Raw genomic sequence first — 23,133 nt, 5'->3', positions numbered from 1 at the left:
GTTGATGACAACAATGGTGCTCTCCACTTTGCTTCTTAATATCGATCCACAAGCGTTCTATAATTACACTATTTAGTTTGTGTATCTTATTGTCTGTGTATCTTACTATCTGCTAGTTTGTATTTTCTTAGCAAGTTGCTCAAATAAAATCTTGTTAGCAGCTAATGCCGATCGCTATTTAGCTGGCTAGCTAGCTAATATATGTATTGAGTCAGAACTAAGAAATCAGCTTTTTGTGAGTATGGAACATTTCTGGGATCTTTTATTTCAGCTCATGACAAACGCTTGATATGTCGCGTTTATATTTTAGTTCTGTCACGCCCTGATCTGTTTCACCTGTCCCTGTGATGGTCTCCACCACCTCCAGGTGGCGCTTATTATCCCTGTGATGGTCTCCACCACCTCCACGTGGCGCTTATTATCCCTGTGATGGTCTCCACCACCTCCAGGTGGCGCTTATTATCCCTGTGATGGTCTCCACCACCTCCAGGTGGCGCTTATTTTCCCCAGTGTATTTATCCCTGTGATGGTCTCCACCACCTCCAGGTGGCGCTTACTATCCCTGTGATGGTCTCCACCACCTCCAGGTGGCACTTATTATCCCTGTGATGGTCTCCACCACCTCCAGGTGGCGCTTATTTTCCCCAGTGTATTTATCCCTGTGATGGTCTCCACCACCTCCAGGTGGCGCTTATTATCCCTGTGATGGTCTCCACCACCTCCAGGTGGCGCTTATTTTCCCCAGTGTATTTATCCCTGTGTTTCCTGTCTCTCTGGGCCAGTGTATTTATCCCTGTGATGGTCTCCACCACCTCCAGGTGGCGCTTATTTTCCCCAGTGTATTTATCCCTGTGTTTCCTGTCTCTCTGGGCCAGTGTATTTATCCCTGTGATTGTCTCCACCACCTCCAGGTGTCGCTTATTTTCCCCAGTGTATTTATCCCTGTGATTGTCTCCACCACCTCCAGGTGTCGCTTATTTTCCCCAGTGTATTTATCCCTGTGTTTCCTGTCTCTCTGTACCAGTGTATTTATCCCTGTGTTTCCTGTCTCTCTCTACCAGTGTATTTATCCCTGTGTTTCCTGTCTCTCTGTACCAGTGTATTTATCCCTGTGTTTCCTGTCTCTCTCTACCAGTGTATTTATCCCTGTGTTTCCTGTCTCTCTGTACCAGTGTATTTATCCCTGTGTTTCCTGTCTCTCTGTACCAGTGTATTTATCCCTGTGTTTCCTGTCTCTCTGTCCCAGTGTATTTATCCCTGTGTTTCCTGTCTCTCTGGGCCAGTGTATTTATCCCTGTGTTTCCTGTCTCTCTGTACCAGTGTATTTATCCCTGTGTTTCCTGTCTCTCTGTCCCAGTGTATTTATCCCTGTGTTTCCTGTCTCTCTGTACCAGTGTATTTATCCCTGTGTTTCCTGTCTCTCTGTCCCAGTGTATTTATCCCTGTGTTTCCTGTCTCTCTCTACCAGTGTATTTATCCCTGTGTTTCCTGTCTCTCTGTACCAGTGTATTTATCCCTGTGTTTCCTGTCTCTCTGTACCAGTGTATTTATCCCTGTGTTTCCTGTCTCTCTGTCCCAGTGTATTTATCCCTGTGTTTCCTGTCTCTCTGTACCAGTGTATTTATCCCTGTGTTTCCTGTCTCTCTGTCCCAGTGTATTTATCCCTGTGTTTCCTGTCTCTCTCTACCAGTGTATTTATCCCTGTGTTTCCTGTCTCTCTGTACCAGTGTATTTATCCCTGTGTTTCCTGTCTCTCTCTACCAGTGTATTTATCCCTGTGTTTCCTGTCTCTCTGGGCCAGTGTATTTATCCCTGTGTTTCCTGTCTCTCTGGGCCAGTGTATTTATCCCTGTGTTTCCTGTCTCTCTGGGCCAGTGTATTTATCCCTGTGTTTCCTGTCTCTCTCTACCAGTGTATTTATCCCTGTGTTTCCTGTCTCTCTGTACCAGTGTATTTATCCCTGTGTTTCCTGTCTCTCTGGGCCAGTGTATTTATCCCTGTGTTTCCTGTCTCTCTGGGCCAGTGTATTTATCCCTGTGTTTCCTGTCTCCCTGTACCAGTGTATTTCTCCCTGTGTTTCCTGTCTCTCTGTCCCAGTGTATTTATCCCTGTGTTTCCTGTCTCTCTGTCCCAGTGTATTTATCCCTGTGTTTCCTGTCTCTCTGTCCCAGTGTATTTATCCCTGTGTTTCCTGTCTCTCTGTCCCAGTGTATTTATCCCTGTGTTTCCTGTCTCTCTGTCCCAGTGTATTTATCCCTGTGTTTCCTGTCTCTCTGTACCAGTGTATTTATCCCTGTGTTTCCTGTCTCTCTGGGCCAGTGTATTTATCCCTGTGTTTCCTGTCTCTCTGTACCAGTGTATTTATCCCTGTGTTTCCTGTCTCTCTGGGCCAGTGTATTTATCCCTGTGTTTCCAGTCTCTCTGTACCAGTGTATTTATCCCTGTGTTTCCAGTCTCTCTGTACCAGTGTATTTATCCCTGTGTTTCCTGTCTCTCTGTATCAGTGTATTTATCCCTGTGTTTCCTGTCTCTCTGTACCAGTGTATTTATCCCTGTGTTTCCTGTCTCTCTGTACCAGTGTATTTATCCCTGTGTTTCCTGTCCCTCTGTACCAGTGTATTTATCCCTGTGTTTCCTGTCTCTCTGTCCCAGTGTATTTATCCCTGCGTTTCCTGTCTCTCTGTCCCAGTGTATTTATCCCTGTGTTTCCTGTCTCTCTGTCCCAGTGTATTTATCCCTGTATTTCCTGTCTCTCTGTCCCAGTGTATTTATCCCTGTGTTTCCTGTCTCTCTGTCCCAGTGTATTTATCCCTGTGTTTCCTGTCTCTCTCTACCAGTGTATTTATCCCTGTGTTTCCTGTCTCTCTGTCCCAGTGTATTTATCCCTGTGTTTCCTGTCTCTCTGTCCCAGTGTATTAATCCCTGTGTTTCCTGTCTCTCTGTCCCAGTGTATTTATCCCTGTGTTTCCTGTCTCTCTGTACCAGTGCATTTATCCCTGTGTTTCCTGTCTCTCTGTACCAGTGTATTTATCCCTGTGTTTCCTGTCTCTCTGTACCTGTGTATTTATCCCTGTGTTTCCTGTCTCTCTGTCCCAGTGTATTTATCCCTGTGTTTCCTGTCTCTCTGTACCAGTGTATTTATCCCTGTGTTTCCTGTCTCTCTGGGCCAGTGTATTTATCCCTGTGTTTCCAGTCTCTCTGTACCAGTGTATGTATCCCTGTGTTTCCTGTCTCTCTCTACCAGTGTATTTATCCCTGTGTTTCCTGTCTCTCTGTGCCAGTGTATTTATCCCTGTGTTTCCTGTCTCTCTGTACCAGTGTATTTATCCCTGTGTTTCCAGTCTCTCTGTACCAGTGTATTTATCCCTGTGTTTCCTGTCTCTCTGTATCAGTGTATTTATCCCTGTGTTTCCTGTCTCTCTGTACCAGTGTATTTATCCCTGTGTTTCCTGTCTCTCTGTACCAGTGTATTTATCCCTGTGTTTCCAGTCTCTCTGGGCCAGTGTATTTATCCCTGTGTTTCCTGTCTCTCTGTACCAGTGTATTTATCCCTGTGTTTCCTGTCTCTCTGTACCAGTGTATTTATCCCTGTGTTTCCTGTCTCTCTGTACCAGTGTATTTATCCCTGTGTTTCCTGTCTCTCTGGGCCAGTGTATTTATCCCTGTGTTTCCTGTCTCTCTCTACCAGTGTATTTATCCCTGTGTTTCCTGTCTCTCTGGGCCAGTGTATTTATCCCTGTGTTTCCTGTCTCTCTGTACCAGTGTATTTATCCCTGTGTTTCCTGTCTCTCTGTACCAGTGTATTTATCCCTGTGTTTCCTGTCTCTCTGTACCAGTGTATTTATCCCTGTGTTTCCTGTCTCTCTGGGCCAGTGTATTTATCCCTGTGTTTCCTGTCTCTCTCTACCAGTGTATTTATCCCTGTGTTTCCTGTCTCTCTGGGCCAGTGTATTTATCCCTGTGTTTCCTGTCTCTCTGTACCAGTGTATTTATCCCTGTGTTTCCTGTCTCTCTGTCTCAGTTCGTCTTGTACGTTTAGTCAACCAGTGTGTTTTTCGCCGTGCCCCTTTTGCTAGTCTTCCCGGTTCTGACCCCTGCCTGACTCTGGGCTACATTCCCACCTGCCCTGACCTTGAACCTGCCTGCCCTTCTGTACCTCCTGGACTCTGAACTGGTTTTGACCTTTTGCCGGTCCACGCCCATTCTCTTGCCTAATCCCCTTTTTGGATGAAATAAACATTGTTAAGTCTCCAACCATCTGCCTCCTGTGTCTCCATCTGAGTCTCGCCTTGTGCCTTGATGAGTTCAGTGTAGAAAGAGAGACGGAGAGACGGCGAGCCAAAGAAGGAGAGGGGATGTCTCACCTGGGGGTGTTGGTGGAGGAGGAGCTGGGGGAGACAGAGGGCGATGCCACCTGAATGAAAACATTCATACATGGATTTTAGTAGACTTATTCTACATACAATATAAAAGGTGCACCTGCCATTTGAAAAAAACAACAACAAACATTTAAAAACGACTGAGGATTTAACATGCAATAAAATGAGGGAATGAACAGCTCAGACAAGACTGGCTGTGGTTATAATCAGGAGGGAATGAACAGCTCAGACAAGACTGGCTGTGGTTATAATCAGGAGGGAATGAACAGCTCAGACAAGACTGGCTGTGGTTATAAATCAGGAGGGAATGAACAGCTCAGACAAGACTGGCTGTGGTTATAATCAGGAGGGAATGAACAGCTCAGACAAGACTGGCTGTGGTTATAATCAGGAGAGAATGAACAGCTCAGACAAGACTGGCTGTGGTTATAATCAGGAGAGAATGAACAGCTCAGACAAGACTGGCTGTGGTTATAATCAGGAGGGAATGAACAGCTCAGACAAGACTGGCTGTGGTTATAATCAGGAGGGAATGAACAGCTCAGACAAGACTGGCTGTGGTTATAATCAGGAGGGAATGAACAGCTCAGACAAGACTGGCTGTGGTTATAATCAGGAGGGAATGAACAGCTCAGACAAGACTGGCTGTGGTTATAATCAGGAGAGAATGAACAGCTCAGACAAGACTGGCTGTGGTTATAATCAGGAGAGAATGAACAGCTCAGACAAGACTGGCTGTGGTTATAATCAGGAGGGAATGAACAGCTCAGACAAGACTGGCTGTGGTTATAATCAGGAGGAGGGAATGAACAGCTCAGACAAGACTGGCTGTGGTTATAATCAGGAGGGAATGAAGAGCTCAGACAAGACTGGCTGTGGTTATAATCAGGAGAGAATGAACAGCTCAGACAAGACTGGCTGTGGTTATAATCAGGAGAGAATGAACAGCTCAGACAAGACTGGCTGTGGTTATAATCAGGAGGGAATGAACAGCTCAGACAAGACTGGCTGTGGTTATAATCAGGGGGGGGGGGAATGAACAGCTCAGACAAGACTGGCTGTGGTTATAATCAGGGGGGGGGGGAATGAACAGCTCAGACAAGACTGGCTGTGGTTATAATCAGGAGGGGGGAATGAACAGCTCAGACAAGACTGGCTGTGGTTATAATCAGGAGGGGGGAATGAACAGCTCAGACAAGACTGGCTGTGGTTATAATCAGGAGGGGGGAATGAACAGCTCAGACAAGACTGGCTGTGGTTATAATCAGGAGGGGGGGAATGAACAGCTCAGACAAGACTGGCTGTGGTTATAATCAGGAGGGAATGAACAGCTCAGACAAGACTGGCTGTGGTTATAATCAGGAGGGGGGGAATGAACAGCTCAGACAAGACTGGCTGTGGTTATAATCAGGGGGGGGGAATGAACAGCTCAGACAAGACTGGCTGTGGTTATAATCAGGGGGGGGAATGAACAGCTGTCATCCTCTCTCTGTTCAATAAAGTCAGAACAGATCCCCACTGTCTTCCTCTCTCTATCTGTTCAATAAAGTCAGAACAGATCCCCACTGTCATCCTCTCTCTGTTCAATAAAGTCAGAACAGATCCCCACTGTCTCCCTCTATCTGTTCAATAAAGTCAGAACAGATCCCCACTGTCTTCCTCTCTCTATCTGTTCAATAAAGTCAGAACAGATCCCCACTGTCTCCCTCTATCTGTTCAATAAAGTCAGAACAGATCCCCACTGTCTTCCGCTCTCTATCTGTTCAATAAAGTCAGAACAGATCCCCACTGTCATCATCTCTCTGTTCAATAAAGTCAGAACAGAGCCCCACTGTCTTCCTCTCTCTCTCTGTTCAACAAAGTCAGAACAGAGCCCCACTGTCTTCCTCTCTCTCTCTGTTCAACAAAGTCAGAACAGATCCCCACTGTCTTCCTCTCTCTATCTGTTCAATAAAGTCAGAACAGATCCCCACTGTCTTCCTCTCTCTATATGTTCAATAAAGTCAGAACAGATCCCCACTGTCATCCTCTCTCTGTTCAATAAAGTCAGAACAGATCCCCACTGTCATCCTCTCTCTGTTCAATAAAGTCAGAACAGATCCCCACTGTCATCCTCTCTCTGTTCAATAAAGTCAGAACAGATCCCCACTGTCATCCTCTCTCTGTTCAATAAAGTCAGAACAGATCCCCACTGTCTCCCTCTATCTGTTCAATAAAGTCAGAACAGATCCCCACTGTCATCATCTCTCTGTTCAATAAAGTCAGAACAGATCCCCACTGTCTCCCTCTATCTGTTCAATAAAGTCAGAACAGATCCCCACTGTCTTCCTCTCTCTATCTGTTCAATAAAGTCAGAACAGATCCCCACTGTCTCCCTCTCTCTGTTCAATAAATTCAGAACAGATCCCCACTGTCGTCCTCTCTCTCTCTGTTTAATAAAGTCAGAACAGAGCCCCACTGTCTTCCTCTCTCTGTTCAATAAAGTCAGAACAGATCCCCACTGTCTTCCTCTCTCTATCTGTTCAATAAAGTCAGAACAGATCCCCACTGTCTCCCTCTATCTGTTCAATAAAGTCAGAACAGATCCCCACTGTCTTCCGCTCTCTATCTGTTCAATAAAGTCAGAACAGATCCCCACTGTCATCATCTCTCTGTTCAATAAAGTCAGAACAGAGCCCCACTGTCTTCCTCTCTCTCTCTGTTCAACAAAGTCAGAACAGAGCCCCACTGTCTTCCTCTCTCTCTCTGTTCAACAAAGTCAGAACAGATCCCCACTGTCTTCCTCTCTCTATCTGTTCAATAAAGTCAGAACAGATCCCCACTGTCTTCCTCTCTCTATCTGTTCAATAAAGTCAGAACAGATCCCCACTGTCATCCTCTCTCTGTTCAATAAAGTCAGAACAGATCCCCACTGTCATCCTCTCTCTGTTCAATAAAGTCAGAACAGATCCCCACTGTCATCCTCTCTCTGTTCAATAAAGTCAGAACAGATCCCCACTGTCTTCCTCTCTCTGTTCAATAAAGTCAGAACAGATCCCCACTGTCTCCCTCTATCTGTTCAATAAAGTCAGAACAGATCCCCACTGTCATCATCTCTCTGTTCAATAAAGTCAGAACAGATCCCCACTGTCTCCCTCTATCTGTTCAATAAAGTCAGAACAGATCCCCACTGTCTTCCTCTCTCTATCTGTTCAATAAAGTCAGAACAGATCCCCACTGTCTCCCTCTCTCTGTTCAATAAATTCAGAACAGATCCCCACTGTCGTCCTCTCTCTCTCTGTTTAATAAAGTCAGAACAGAGCCCCACTGTCTTCCTCTCTCTGTTCAATAAAGTCAGAACAGATCCCCACTGTCATCCTCTCTCTGTTCAATAAAGTCAGAACAGATCCCCACTGTATTCCTCTCTCTATCTGTTCAATAAAGTCAGAACAGATCCCCACTGTCTTCCTCTCTCTATCTGTTCAATAAAGTCAGAACAGATCCCCACTGTCTTCCTCTCTCTACCTGTTCAATAAAGTCAGAACAGATCCCCACTGTCATCCTCTCTCTCTCTGTTCAATAAAGTCAGAACAGATCCCCACTGTCATCCTCTCGCTCTGTTCAATAAAGTCAGAACAGATCCCCACTGTCATCCTCTCTCTCTATTCAATAAAGTGAGAACAGATCCCCACTGTCTTCCTCTCTCTGTTCAATAAAGTCAGAACAGATCCCCACTGTCATCCTCTCGCTCTGTTCAATAAAGTCAGAACAGATCCCCACTGTCATCCTCTCTCTCTATTCAATAAAGTGAGAACAGATCCCCACTGTCTTCCTCTCTCTGTTCAATAAAGTCAGAACAGATCCCCACTGTCGTCCTCAGTCTCTCTGTTTAATAAAGTCAGAACAGAGCCCCACTGTCTTCCTCTCTCTGTTTAATAAAGTCAGAACAGATCCCCACTGTCATCCTCTCTCTGTTCAATAAAGTCAGAACAGATCCCCACTGTCTTCCTCTCTCTATCTGTTCAATAAAGTCAGAACAGATCCCCACTGTCTTCCTCTATCTGTTCAATAAAGTCAGAACAGATCCCCACTGTCATCCTCTCTCTGTTCAATAAAGTCAGAACAGATCCCCACTGCCATCCTCTCTCTGTTCAATAAAGTCAGAACAGATCCCCACTGTCATCCTCTACCTGTTCAATAAAGTCAGAACAGATCCCCACTGTCATCCTCTCTCTCTCTGTTCAATAAAGTCAGAACAGATCCCCACTGTCATCCTCTCGCTCTGTTCAATAAAGTCAGAACATATCCCCACTGTCATCCTCTCTCTCTATTCAATAAAGTCAGAACAGATCCCCACTGTCTTCCTCTCTCTGTTCAATAAAGTCAGAACAGATCCCCACTGTCATCCTCTCTCTGTTCAATAAAGTCAGAACAGATCCCCACTGTCTTCCTCTCTCTATCTGTTCAATAAAGTCAGAACAGATCCCCACTGTCTTCCTCTATCTGTTCAATAAAGTCAGAACAGATCCCCACTGTCATCCTCTCTCTGTTCAATAAAGTCAGAACAGATCCCCACTGCCATCCTCTCTCTGTTCAATAAAGTCAGAACAGATCCCCACTGTCATCCTCTACCTGTTCAATAAAGTCAGAACAGATCCCCACTGTCATCCTCTCTCTCTCTGTTCAATAAAGTCAGAACAGATCCCCACTGTCATCCTCTCGCTCTGTTCAATAAAGTCAGAACATATCCCCACTGTCATCCTCTCTCTCTATTCAATAAAGTCAGAACAGATCCCCACTGTCTTCCTCTCTCTGTTCAATAAAGTCAGAACAGATCCCCACTGTCATCCTCTCTCTGTTCAATAAAGTCAGAACAGATCCCCACTGTCATCCTCTCTCTGTTCAATAAAGTCAGAACAGATCCCCACTGTCATCCTCTCTCTGTTCAATAAAGTCAGAACAGATCCCCACTGTCATCATCTCTCTGTTCAATAAAGTCAGAACAGATCCCCACTGTCTCCCTCTATCTGTTCAATAAAGTCAGAACAGATCCCCACTGTCTTCCTCTCTCTATCTGTTCAATAAAGTCAGAACAGATCCCCACTGTCTCCCTCTCTCTGTTCAATAAATTCAGAACAGATCCCCACTGTCGTCCTCTCTCTCTCTGTTTAATAAAGTCAGAACAGAGCCCCACTGTCTTCCTCTCTCTGTTCAATAAAGTCAGAACAGATCCCCACTGTCATCCTCTCTCTGTTCAATAAAGTCAGAACAGATCCCCACTGTATTCCTCTCTCTATCTGTTCAATAAAGTCAGAACAGATCCCCACTGTCTTCCTCTCTCTATCTGTTCAATAAAGTCAGAACAGATGCCCACTGTCTTCCTCTCTCTATCTGTTCAATAAAGTCAGAACAGATCCCCACTGTCTTCCTCTCTCTATCTGTTCAATAAAGTCAAAACAGATCCCCACTGTCATCCTCTCTCTGTTCAATAAAGTCAGAACAGATCCCCACTGTCGTCCTCAGTCTCTCTGTTCAATAAAGTCAGAACAGATCCCCACTGTCATCCTCTACCTGTTCAATAAAGTCAGAACAGATCCCCACTGTCATCCTCTCTCTCTCTGTTCAATAAAGTCAGAACAGATCCCCACTGTCATCCTCTCGCTCTGTTCAATAAAGTCAGAACAGATCCCCACTGTCATCCTCTCTCTCTATTCAATAAAGTCAGAACAGATCCCCACTGTCTTCCTCTCTCTGTTCAATAAAGTCAGAACAGATCCCCACTGTCGTCCTCAGTCTCTCTGTTTAATAAAGTCAGAACAGAGCCCCACTGTCTTCCTCTCTCTGTTCAATAAAGTCAGAACAGATCCCCACTGTCATCCTCTCTCTGTTCAATAAAGTCAGAACAGATCCCCACTGTCTTCCTCTCTCTATCTGTTCAATAAAGTCAGAACAGATCCCCACTGTCTTCCTCTCTCTATCTGTTCAATAAAGTCAGAACAGATCCCCACTGTCTTCCTCTCTCTATCTGTTCAATAAAGTCAGAACAGATCCCCACTGTCATCCTCTCTCTGTTCAATAAAGTCAGAACAGATCCCCACTGTCATCCTCTCTCTGTTCAATAAAGTCAGAACAGATCCCCACTGTCATCCTCTACCTGTTCAATAAAGTCAGAACAGATCCCCACTGTCATCCTCTCTCTCTCTGTTCAATAAAGTCAGAACAGATCCCCACTGTCATCCTCTCGCTCTGTTCAATAAAGTCAGAACAGATCCCCACTGTCATCCTCTCTCTCTATTCAATAAAGTCAGAACAGATCCCCACTGTCTTCCTCTCTCTGTTCAATAAAGTCAGAACAGATCCCCACTGTCATCCTCTCTCTGTTCAATAAAGTCAGAACAGATCCCCACTGTCATCCTCTCTCTGTTCAATAAAGTCAGAACAGATCCCCACTGTCATCCTCTCTCTGTTCAATAAAGTCAGAACAGATCCCCACTGTCATCCTCTCTCTGTTCAATAAAGTCAGAACAGATCCCCACTGTCTCCCTCTATCTGTTCAATAAAGTCAGAACAGATCCCCACTGTCATCATCTCTCTGTTCAATAAAGTCAGAACAGATCCCCACTGTGTCCCTCTATCTGTTCAATAAAGTCAGAACAGATCCCCACTGTCTTCCTCTCTCTATCTGTTCAATAAAGTCAGAACAGATCCCCACTGTCTCCCTCTCTCTGTTCAATAAAGTCAGAACAGATCCCCACTGTCTTCCTCTCTCTCTCTGTTCAATAATGTCAGACCATGAAAACAGGTATTTTTGATACCTGTAGGTAGAAGTCCCCGGGGCGGAGGACACGTGGGTCCAGAGGAGAGAGCTGGATGATCACCTTGTCGTGGAGACACAGAGGCCAGCCCTGGTGCCGGAATAACAGGCCGCAGTACGGGAACTACAGGAGAGATGGAGAAGGAGAGGGAGACTGAGTAAATCAATCAACTACAGGAGAGAGGGAGAAGGAGAGGGAGAAGGAGAGGGAGACTGAGTAAATAAATCAACTACAGGAGAGATGTAGAAGGAGAGGGAGACTGAGTAAATAAATCAACTACAGGAGAGATGTAGAAGGAGAGGGAGACTGAGTAAATAAATCAACTACAGGAGAGAGGGAGAAGGAGAGGGAGACTGAGTAAATAAATCAACTACAGGAGAGATGGAGAAGGAGAGGGAGACTGAGTAAATAAATCAACTACAGGAGAGAGGGAGAAGGAGAGGGAGACTGAGTAAATAAATCAACTACAGGAGAGCGGGAGAAGGAGAGGGAGTAAATCAATCATTCCTTTGCTAAAACATCAACAAGTAGAGTTTGATGAGTGACAGAGAGAGAGAGAGAGAGAGATGGGGGGGAAGACATTGAAGTAAATCATTTTACTGATAAACGTAAAGTGATTTCCGCTCGTCGTCTTTCAGCCCGGGCAGCCGCACACCGGAAAACAAATCATCCGATCCCTCCCTCTCATCCCCCTTTCAGAGCCCCCAAATCTTCTCCACTCTAAACGAGGGTTTCTGTGATGCTCTCTGATAGCGCTGAGAAACACAGACCCCTGCTCTGTCTGTCTTCCCTCCCCCCTTCCCTTCATTCTTCCTTCACTCCCCCTCCTCCCATCCTCTCTTCCTCCCCCTGAGTGAGAGACAGAACAGGAGAGGACTGAGCTCCTCTCTCTCTCTCTCTCTCTCTCTCTCTCTCTCTCTCTCTCTCTCTCTCTCTCTCTCTCTCTCTCTCTCTCTCTCTCTCTCTCTCTCTCTCTCTCTCTTCTCTCTCTCTCTCTCTCTCTCTCTCTCTCTCTCTCTCTCTCTCTCTCTCATTTGATCACTCTCTCTTTTCCTTGTCAGAAGTTTTCCTCCTGAGTCACTAATAGAGGTGCTCTCCCTGTCTCTATTGCTCTGAGTCACCTAAACAAGGTGTTTTCTCCCATGTCTTACTACTCATCCAGGTGGTGAGCCATTCCCTCTCATTACGCCTCTCTCTGGTCTCTCATTCTGTACGGCCTGGTCTTGTCTGGTCATGCCTGTGATACTAGCTCTGCAACGTGTCCTGTTTGGGTAACCTCTCTCAGTCACCGAACCAGTCTAACCAAGAGGAGGTGGACTGTAGTCACCGAACCAGTCTAACCAAGAGGAGGACTGCAGTCACCAAGAGGAGGAGGACTGTAGTCACCGAACCAGTCTAACCAAGAGGAGGACTGTAGTCACCAAACCAGTCTAACCAAGAGGAGGAGGACTGTAGTCACCGAACCAGTCTAACCAAGAGGAGGAGGACTGTAGTCACCAAGAGGAGGGAGACTGTAGTCACCGAACCAGTCTAACCAGGAGGAGGAGGACTGTAGTCACCGAACCAGTCTAACCAGGAGGAGGAGGACTGTAGTCACCGAACCAGTCTAACCAAGAGGAGGAGGACTGCAGTCACCGAACCAGTCTAACCAAGAGGAGGGAGACTGTAGTCACCAAGAGGAGGGAGACTGTAGTCACCAAGAGGGAGACTGTATTCACCAAGAGGAGAAAGACTGTAGTCACCGAACCAGTCTAACCAAGAGGAGGAGGACTGTAGTCACCAAGAGGAGGAAGACTGTAGTCACCAAGAGGAGGGGGACTGTAGTCACCGAACCAGTCTAACCAAGAGGAGGAGGACTGTAGTCACCAAGAGGAGGAGGACTGTAGTCACCAAGAGGAGATGGACTGTAGTCACCAAGAGGAGGATAGACTGTAGTCACCAAGAGGAGGAGGACTGTAGTCACCAAGAGGAGGGGGACTGTAGTCACCAAGAGGAGGATAGACTGTAGTCACCAAGAGGAGGAGGACTGTAGTCACCAAGAGGAGGGGGACTGTAGTCACCAAGAGGAGGGAGACTGTAGTCACCAAGAGGAGGGAGACTGTAGTCACCAAGAGGAGGGAGACTGTAGTCACCAAGAGGAGGGATACTGTAGTCACCAAGAGGAGGGAGACTGTAGTCACCAAGAGGAGGGAGACTGTAGTCACCAAGAGGAGGGATACTGTAGTCACCAAGAGGAGGGAGACTGTAGTCACCAAGAGGAGGAGGACTGTAGTCACCAAGAGGAGGAGGACTGTAGTCACCGAACCAGTCTAACCAAGAGGAGGGAGACTGTAGTCACCGAACCAGTCTAACCAAGAGGAGGTGGACTGTAGTCACCGAACCAGTCTAACCAAGAGGAGGACTGTAGTCACCAAGAGGAGGGAGACTGTAGTCACCAAGAGGAGGGATACTGTAGTCACCAAGAGGAGGAGGACTGTAGTCACCAAGAGGAGGAGGACTGTAGTCACCAAGAGGAAGACTGTAGTCACCAAGAGGAGGGAGACTATAGTCACCAAGAGGAGGGAGACTGTAGTCACCAAGAGGAGTGAGACTGTAGTCACCAAGAGGAGTGAGACTGTAGTCACCAAGAGGAGGGAGACTGTAGTCACCAAGAGGAGGGGTACTGTAGTCACCAAGAGGAGGAGGACTGTAGTCACCAAGAGGAGGAAGACTGTAGTCACCAAGAGGAGGTAGACTGTAGTCACCAAGAGGAGGGATACTGTAGTCACCAAGAGGAGGTAGACTGTAGTCACCAAGAGGAGGGATACTGTAGTCACCAAGAGGAGGGATACTGTAGTCACCAAGAGGAGGGATACTGTAGTCACCAAGAGGAGGAAGACTGTAGTCACCAAGAGGAGGAAGACTGTAGTCACCAAGAGGAGGGAGACTGTAGTCACCAAGACTATGCAGTTATTGTTAGTGCTTCATGTCTTTGGTTATATAACAAGCCAGACCTCCCAAAATGAAACATCCTTCATCACTCCAGCTGATGTTTACCAGGCAATCCCCCATCCTCCTCTCTGCCCTCCGTTAAGTAGAAGGGTTCACATGTTACCCATCATCCTCTTCTCTGACCTCCGTTAAGTAGAAGGGTTCACATGTTACCCATCATCCTCCTCTCTGACCTCCGTTAAGTAGAAGGGTTCACGTTACCCATCATCCTCCTCTCTGCCCTCCGTTAAGTAGAAGGGTTCACATGTTACCCATCATCCTCCTCTCTGACCTCCGTTAAGTAGAAGGGTTCACGTTACCCATCATCCTCCTCTCTGCCCTCCGTTAAGTAGAAGGGTTCACATGTTACCCATCATCCTCCTCTCTGACCTCCGTTAAGTAGAAGGGTTCACGTTACCCATCATCCTCCTCTCTGCCCTCCGTTAAGTAGAAGGGTTCGCATGTTACCCATCATCCTCCTCTCTGCCCTCCGTTAAGTAGAAGGGTTCACATGTTACCCATCATCCTCCTCTCTGACCTCCGTTAAGTAGAAGGGTTCATGTTACCCATCATCCTCCTCTCTGCCCTCCGTTAAGTAGAAGGGTTCACATGTTACCCATCATCCTCCTCTCTGCCCTCCGTTAAGTAGAAGGGTTCATGTTACCCATCACCCTCTTCTCTGCCCTCCGTTAAGTAGAAGGGTTCGTGTTACCCATCATCCTCCTCTCTGCCCTCCGTTAAGTAGAAGGGTTCACATGTTACCCATCATCCTCCTCTCTGCCCTCCGTTAAGTAGAAGGGTTCATATGTTACCCATAATCCTCCACTTCAGCCACAACTCCCCTTGTTGCAACACTTCAAGGTGATGACACACACACAGTATCTGATCTGGAAGATATTTATATTCTCCTCCTTGACCCTGGGAGGATCTAACACAACACCACAACAATACAGAACTCCTGGTGTGTTGTCAGAATGGAACACCAATACAGAACTCCTGGTGTGTTGTCAGAATGGAACACAACACCAATACAGAACTCCTGGTGTGTTGTCAGAATGGAACACAACACCAATACAGAACTCCTGGTGTGTTGTCAGAATGGAACACAACATCAATACACAACTCCTGGTGTGTTGTCATTTCTAAAACCTGTTTTTGATTTGTCATCATGGAGTATTGTGTATAAATAGATTAGGGGAAAAAAACGATTTAATCCATTTTAGAATAAGGTTGTACCCTAACACAATGTGGAAAAGGTCAAGGGGTCTGAATACTTTCCCAATGCACTCTAGTGCACTACTGTTGACCAGGGCACTGAACAGGGTGGTATTTGAGGCACAGCCTATTCTCTCTGGGGAGGAAGGTGTCATATTATATGACCTGGGAAGACTGGAGGCCTGAATAGACTAGGTGTGTTCATTTAAAGAGAGAAAGAAAACCAACCTCCACATTCCTATCTTTACCTTCCCCCCCTCCCTCCCTCCCTCCCCCTCAGTCCCACCTCCTCCCCCTCAGCCCCCCCCCCCCCCCCCCGACCATACTCAACAGCAGCAGCAGCAGGACCACAACAATGACCCATCAACACCAGGAGTTAGAGCTGGGTTTCATCAGCCCCCCCCCCCCCTCCGTCCCTCCTAACTATAGTATAAGGTAGTAGTAGTAGTAGTAGTATAAGGTAACTATAGTATAAGGTAGTAGTAGTAGTAGTAGTATAAGGTAACTATAGTATAAGGTAGTAGTAGCAGTAGTAGTATAAGGTAACTATAGTATAAGGTAGTAGTAGTAGTAGTATAAGGTAACTATAGTATAAGGTAGTAGTAGTAGTAGTATAAGGTAACTATAGTATAAGGTAGTAGTAGTAGTAGTAGTATAAGGTAACTATAGTATAAGGTAGTAGTAGTAGTAGTATAAGGTAACTATAGTATAAGGTAGTAGTAGCAGTAGTAGTATAAGGTAACTATAGTATAAGGTAGTAGTAGTAGTAGTATAAGGTAACTATAGTATAAGGTAGTAGTAGTAGTAGTATAAGGCAACTATAGTATAAGGTAGTAGTAGTAGTAGTAGTAGTATACGGTAACTATAGTATAAGGTAGTAGTAGTAGTAGTAGTATAAGGTAACTATAGTATAAGGTAGTAGTAGTAGTAGTATAAGGTAACTATAGTATAAGGTAGTAGTAGTAGTAGTAGTATAAGGTAACTATAGTATAAGGTAGTAGTAGTAGTAGTAGTATAAGGTAACTATAGTATAAGGTAGTAGCAGTAGTAGTATAAGGTAACTATAGTATAAGGTAGTAGTAGTAGTAGTAGTATAAGGTAACTATAGTATAAGGTAGTAGTAGTAGTAGTAGTAGTATAAGGTAACTATAGTATAAGGTAGTAGTAGTAGTAGTAGTATAAGGTAACTATAGTATAAGGTAGTAGTAGTAGTAGTATAAGGTAACTATAGTATAAGGTAGTAGTAGTAGTAGTAGTAGTATAAGGTAACTATAGTATAAGGTAGTAGCTACTCACACAGGCATGTTGCTGGATGGTCTGCAGGATGTGTTTGGCGGGGACCAGGAAGTCTATAAGGTATCTTAATCCGTCTCCTCTGTAGCTGGTCTCCACCCCATCAAATACCTGACACAGCACCGTGGAGGCTGTGGCATCAAATGGAGGGTAGAGGGCTGAGAGGGTGTTCTGGATACAACTGTCCAGAGATTCAGAGTCCTGAGGAGAGAAGAGAAGAGAGGAGGAGAAAGGAGAGAGGAGAGGAGGAGAGAGGGGAGGAGGAGAGAGGGGAGGAGGAGAGAGGGGAGGAGGAGAGAGGAGAGGATGAGAGGAGAGGATGAGAGAGGAGAAGATAGGGGAGGGCAGAAGAGGATGAGAGAGGAGAAGATGAGAGGAGAGAGGAGAGGATGAGAGAGGAGAGGATGAGAGAGGAGAGGATGAGAGAGGAGAGGAGAGGAGAGAGGATGAGAGAGGATAGGATGAGAGAGGAGAAGGATAGGAGAGAGGAGAAGGATAGGAGAGAGGATGAGAGAGGATAGGATGAGAGAGGAGAGGATAGGAGAGAGGAGAAGATGAGAGGAGAGAGGAGAGGATGAGAGAGGAGAAGATGAGAGGATAGAGGAGAGGAAGAGAGGAGAGGAGAGGGTTAGATACACACAAAGGTTGGTTCCAACACAAGACCATAACCTTCAACAGTGTTTTCATCATTAGGTAGAAAGACTCCACATTTCCCACTAAGACAACAGAAAGTAGAACACTAGTTCTGAGGGACCGTCTGTCAGTGAAACAGATGTTTAAAAGGACTCAGGTGGGCAGAACAGGGTGCCATTGGGCTCTGGTCTTTTTATTTTACCTTTATTTAACCAGGCAAGTCAGTTAAGAACAAATTCTTATTTTCAATGACGGCCTAGGAACAGTGGGTTAACTGCCTGTTCAGGGGCAGAACGACAGATTTGTACCTTGTCAGCTCTGGGGTTTGAACTTGCAACCTTTCGGTTACTAGTCCAACGCTCTAACCACTAGGCTACCCTGCCGCCCCTCCACTCTAACCATTAGGCTACCCTACCGCCCCTAAAGTAGTGCACTATATATAGGGAAGAGGGTGCCATAGGGCTCTGGTATAAAGTAGTGCACTATATAGGGACTAGGGTGCCATAGGGCTCTGGACTAAAGTAGTGTACTATATAGGGAATAGAGTGCCATTGGATCCTGGTCTAAAGTAGTGCACTATATAGGGAATAGAGTGCCATAGGGCTCTGGTCTAAAGTAGTGCACTATATAGGGAATAGAGTGCCATTGGATCCTGGTCTAAAGTAGTGCACTATATAGGGAATAGAGTGCCATTGGATCCTGGTCTAAAGTAGTGTACTATATAGGGACTAGGGTGCTATTTGATCCTGGTCTAAAGTAGTGTACTATATAGGGAATAGGGTGCCATTTGATCCTGGTCTAAAGTAGTGTACTATATAGGGAATAGGGTGCCATAGGGCTCTGGTATAAAGTAGTGTACTATATAGGGAATAGAATGCCATTTGAAGCACAGCCCTTGGCCCACTCTGCTCTGCTGTGAGCCTATCAGATTACTCCTCTACTTGTCCTGTCTCCCCAGGTTAACCTTAGTTCAATGAATAACCAATCAGATCCTTCTCCCTGAGGGAATGTGTTTCACAACAGGTTTACTGCTTAAACCAGCCAAGGGGGGGTCTCTCTCTCTAATGGGAGGGGGGGGTCTCTCTCTCTCTAATGGGAGGGGGGAGTCTCTCTCTCTCTAATGGGAGGGGGTCTCTTTCTCTAATGGGAGGGGGGGGGGGGGGGGGGAGTCTCTCTCTCTAATGGGAGGGGGGGGTCTCTCTCTCTAATGGGAGGGAGGGGGGGGGTTCTCTCTAATGGGCTTTATTGGCATGGGAAATACATGTTAACTATGCCAAAGAAAGTGAAATAAACAATAAAAATGAACAGTAAACAAACCAAAATAAGAAAGATATTAAAAATGTCATATTATATATATATATATACAGTGTTGTAACGATGTGCAAATGGTTAAAGGACACAAGATAAAATAAATAAGCATAAATATGGGTTGTATTTACAATGGTGTTTGTTCTTCACTGGTTGCCCTTTTCTCGTGGCAACAGGTCACAAATCTTGCTGCTGTGATGTCACACTGTGGAATTTCACCCAGTAGATATGGGAGTTTATCAAAATTGGGTTTGTTTTCAAATTCTTTGTGGATCTGTGTAATCTGAGGGAAATATCTGTCTCTAATATGGTCATACATTGGGCAGGAGGTTAGGAAGTGCAGCTCAGTTTCCACCTCATTTTGTGGGCAGTGAGCACATAGCCTGTCTTCTCTTGAGAGCCATTTCTGCCTACGGCGGCCTTTCTCAATAGCAAGGCTATGCTCACTGAGTCTGTACATAGTCAAAGCTTTCCTTAATTTTGGGTCAGTCACAGTGGTCAGGTATTCTGTCACGGGGTTCTCTCCCCCCCCCCCTCCCTCTCACAGTGACAGGCAGGTGACCCCCCCTCCTCTCCTCCACCCCTCCTGGTGACAGGCCGGTGACAGGCAGCTGACCCCTCTCCTTCCCCTTTCTCCCTCCCCCCTCCTCTCTGAAGCGTGTGCAGTAGCAGAGCCCACGGAGCAGCCAGACGGGCGCTAGGCGGTCGAGAGGAGGCAGGCCGGTGACAGGCAGGTGACCCCCCCTCCTCTCCTCCCCCCCTCCTGGTGACAGGCCGGTGACAGGCAGGTGACCCCTCTCCCTCCCCTTTCTCCCTCCCCCCTCCTCTCTGAAGCGTGTGCTGTAGCAGAGCACACGGAGCAGCCAGACGGGCGCTAGGCGGTCGAGAGGAGGCAGGCCGGTGACTGTTGTGCCTAAATAAAGCCTTGGTTCCTGGAGAACAGTCTACTCTAGTAACCCAATGACAAGACCAGCTGTCTGTCTGTCTGTCTGTCTGTGTGCATGCGTGCGTGTACAGGGGGCACAGTGATATGTTCCCAGGCTGACTGAGTTTCAACAGGCTAGAAAACAACACTCTGCTCTGCGCTTCTCGTGTCGCCGTCCTCCCAGGTGTCCCTGCACCCCTGGTTACCCCTGGTTACCCTCTGCCACAGGAAGAGGGGGAGAACAGGGGGGGCTCTCTTTATCTGTCTCTAATCTCACTTTGATGCTGGCTAGGGATTTCAGCACAATTTAATTAGGTTGTTATTCAGGCAGGAGATTGCTCTGCCTCCAGTGTCGACCGTTACCCTGCAGAGGGTGAGGACATTACCCTATAGAGTTTGGATAAAGTACAGGCCCTCTGTTAACGTCTATGAAAAGGGTATAGAGAGACAGAGGGTGAGGGTGTTGTCATTACCGTATAGGGTTTAGAGAGGCAGAGGATGAGGGTGAGGTCATTATCGTATAGGGTTTAGAGAGACAGAGGGTGAGGTCATTACCGTATAGGGTATAGAGAGACAGAGGGTGAGGTCATTACCATATAGGGTTTAGAGAGGCAGAGGGTGAGGTCATTACCATATAGGGTTTAGAGAGACAGAGGGTGAGGTCATTACCGTATAGGGTTTAGAGAGGCAGAGGGTGAGGTCATTACCGTATAGGGTTTAGAGAGACAGAGGGTGAGGGTGAGGTCATTATCGTATAGGGTTTAGAGAGACAGAGGGTGAGGTCATTACCGTATAGGGTTTAGAGAGCCAGAGGGTGAGGTCATTACCGTATAGGGTTTAGAGAGACAGAGGGTGAGGGTGAGGTCATTACCGTATAGGGTTTAGAGAGACAGAGGGTGAGGTCATTACCGTATAGGGTTTAGAGAGACAGAGGGTGAGGTCATTACCGTATAGGGTTTAGAGAGACAGAGGGTGAGGTCATTACCGTATAGGGTATAGAGATACAGAGACAGAGGGTGATGTCATTACCGTATAGGGTATAGAGAGAGAGAGGGTGATGTCATTACCGTATAGGGTATAGAGAGACAGAGGGTGAGGTCATTACCGTGTAGGGTATAGAGAGAGAGAGGGTGAGGTCATTACCGTATAGGGTATAGAGAGACAGAGACAGAGGGTGAGGTTATTACCGTATAGGGTATAGAGAGACAGAGGGTGAGGTCATTACCGTATAGGGTTTAGAGACAGAGTGTGAGGTCATTACCATATAGGGTATAGAGAGACAGAGACAGAGGGTGAGGTCATTACCGTATAGGGTATAGATAGACAGAGGGTTAGGTCATAACCGTATAGGGTATAGAGAGACAGAGACAGAGGGTGAGGTCATTGCCGTATAGGGTTTAGAGAGACAGAGGGTGAGGTCATTACCGTATAGGGTTTAGAGAGACAGAGGGTGAGGTCATTACCGTATAGGGTTTAGAGAGACAGAGGGTGAGGTCATTACCGTATAGGGTTTAGAGAGACAGAGGGTGAGGTCATTACCGTATAGGGTTTAGAGAGACAGGGGGTGAGGTCATTACCGTATAGGGTTTAGAGAGACAGAGGGTGAGGTCATTACCGTATAGGGTTTAGAGAGACAGAGGGTGAGGTCATTACCGTATAGGGTTTAGAGAGACAGAGGGTGAGGGTGAGGGTGAGGTCATTACCGTATAGGGTTTAGAGAGACAGATGGTGAGGTCATTACCGTATAGGGTTTAGAGAGACAGAGGGTGAGGTCATTACCGTATAGGGTTTAGAGAGACAGATGGTGAGGTCATTACCGTATAGGGTTTAGAGAGACAGAGGGTGAGGTCATCGACTCTAAATATGACCGGCAAGATATTTGAGTTAAAAAATGAGTGCACCGAATACAACAAGTGTAGACCGAACCGTGAAATGCTTACCTACAGGCCCTTAAATCAACAATGCAGTTCTAGAAATAGAGTTAAGAAAAGATTTACTAAATATACTAAAGTTAAACAAATATAATCAATCAAAAAGTAACAACAACAGATTTACACAATAACTAGGATGTCATGAATAAGCATGTTGGAATAAACCTGTCATGTTGGAATAAACCTGTCATGTTGGAATAAACCTGTCATGTTGGAATAAACCTGTCATGTTGGAATAAACCTGTCATGTTGGAATAAACCTGTCATGTTGGAATAAACCTGTCATGTTGGAATAAACCTGTCATGTCATGTTGGAATAAACCTGTCATGTTGGAATAAACCTGTCATGTTGGAATAAACCTGTCATGTCATGTTGGAATAAACCTGTCATGTCATGTTGGAATAAACCTGTCATGTCATGTTGGAATAAACCTGTCATGTTGGAATAAACCTGTCATGTCATGTTGGAATAAACCTGTCATGTCATGTTGGAATAAACCTGTCATGTTGGAATAAACCCTTTTATGTCATGTTGGAATAAACCTGTCATGTCATGTTGGAATAAACCTGTCATGTTGGAATAAACCTGTCATGTTGGAATAAACCTGTCATGTCATGTTGGAATAAACCTGTCATGTCATATTGGAATAAACCTGTCATGTCATGTTGGAATAAACCTGTCATGTTGGAATAAACCTGTCATGTCATGTTGGAATAAACCTGTCATGTCATGTTGGAATAAACCTGTCATGTTGGAATAAACCTGTCATGTCATGTTGGAATAAACCTGTCATGTCATGTTGGAATAAACCTGTCATGTTGGAATAAACCCTTTTATGTCATGTTGGAATAAACCTGTCATGTCATGTTGGAATAAACCTGTCATGTTGGAATAAACCTGTCATGTTGGAATAAACCTGTCATGTCATGTTGGAATAAACCTGTCATGTCATATTGGAATAAACCTGTCATGTCATGTTGGAATAAACCTGTCATGTTGGAATAAACCTGTCATGTCATGTTGGAATAAACCTGTCATGTCATGTTGGAATAAACCTGTCATGTCATGTTGGAATAAACCTGTCATGTCATGTTGGAATAAACCTGTCATGTCATGTTGGAATAAACCTGTCATGTCATGTTGGAATAAACCTGTCATGTCATGTTGGAATAAACCTGTCATGTCATATTGGAATAAACCTGTCATGTCATGTTGGAATAAACCTGTCATGTTGGAATAAACCCTTTTATGTCATGTTGGAATAAACCTGTCATGTCATGTTGGAATAAACCTGTCAAGTCATATTGGAATAAACCTGTCATGTTGGAATAAACCTGTCATGTCATATTGGAATAAACCTGTCATGTTGGAATAATCTCATCAAGATAGGAAACATAGATTTAGGTTAGCATGTATTTCTTTCTTTGGGTAAGGACTCATCCTTTAGTCAACCATTTAAGGACCTTTGGTAAGGGACTCATCCTTTAGTCAACCATTTAAGGACCATCGGTAAGGACTCATCCTTTAGTCAACCATTTAAGGACCATTGGTAAGGACTCATCCTTTAGTCAACCATTTAAGGACCATTGGTAAGGACTCATCCTTTAGTCAACCATTTAGGGACCTTTGGTAAGGACTCATCCTTTAGTCAACCATTTAAGGACCTTTGGTAAGGACTCATCCT

General features: G+C 45.6%; 1 protein-coding gene across 1 annotated transcript in view; it reads right to left on the bottom strand.

The window, feature by feature from the left end:
• LOC109878266 (sialidase) overlaps window positions 1-23,133 on the bottom strand; it is an 81,861-nt gene that overhangs the window by 39,796 nt on the left and 18,932 nt on the right. Inside the window, exons 2-4 of the mRNA XM_031822106.1 lie at window positions 16,655-16,852; window positions 11,174-11,296; window positions 4,365-4,414 (exon numbers count right to left, since the gene is read on the bottom strand). Of these exons, the coding sequence (XP_031677966.1) occupies window positions 4,365-4,414; window positions 11,174-11,296; window positions 16,655-16,852 (371 nt within the window). The remainder of the gene's footprint in view (window positions 1-4,364; window positions 4,415-11,173; window positions 11,297-16,654; window positions 16,853-23,133) is intronic.

Source organism: Oncorhynchus kisutch, unplaced genomic scaffold (assembly GCF_002021735.2).
Source record: "Oncorhynchus kisutch isolate 150728-3 unplaced genomic scaffold, Okis_V2 scaffold4069, whole genome shotgun sequence".
Classification (NCBI taxonomy): domain Eukaryota; kingdom Metazoa; phylum Chordata; class Actinopteri; order Salmoniformes; family Salmonidae; genus Oncorhynchus; species Oncorhynchus kisutch.
The sequence above is the reverse complement of the archived record's forward strand: the minus strand, read 5'-3'. Positions and strand labels throughout refer to the sequence as shown.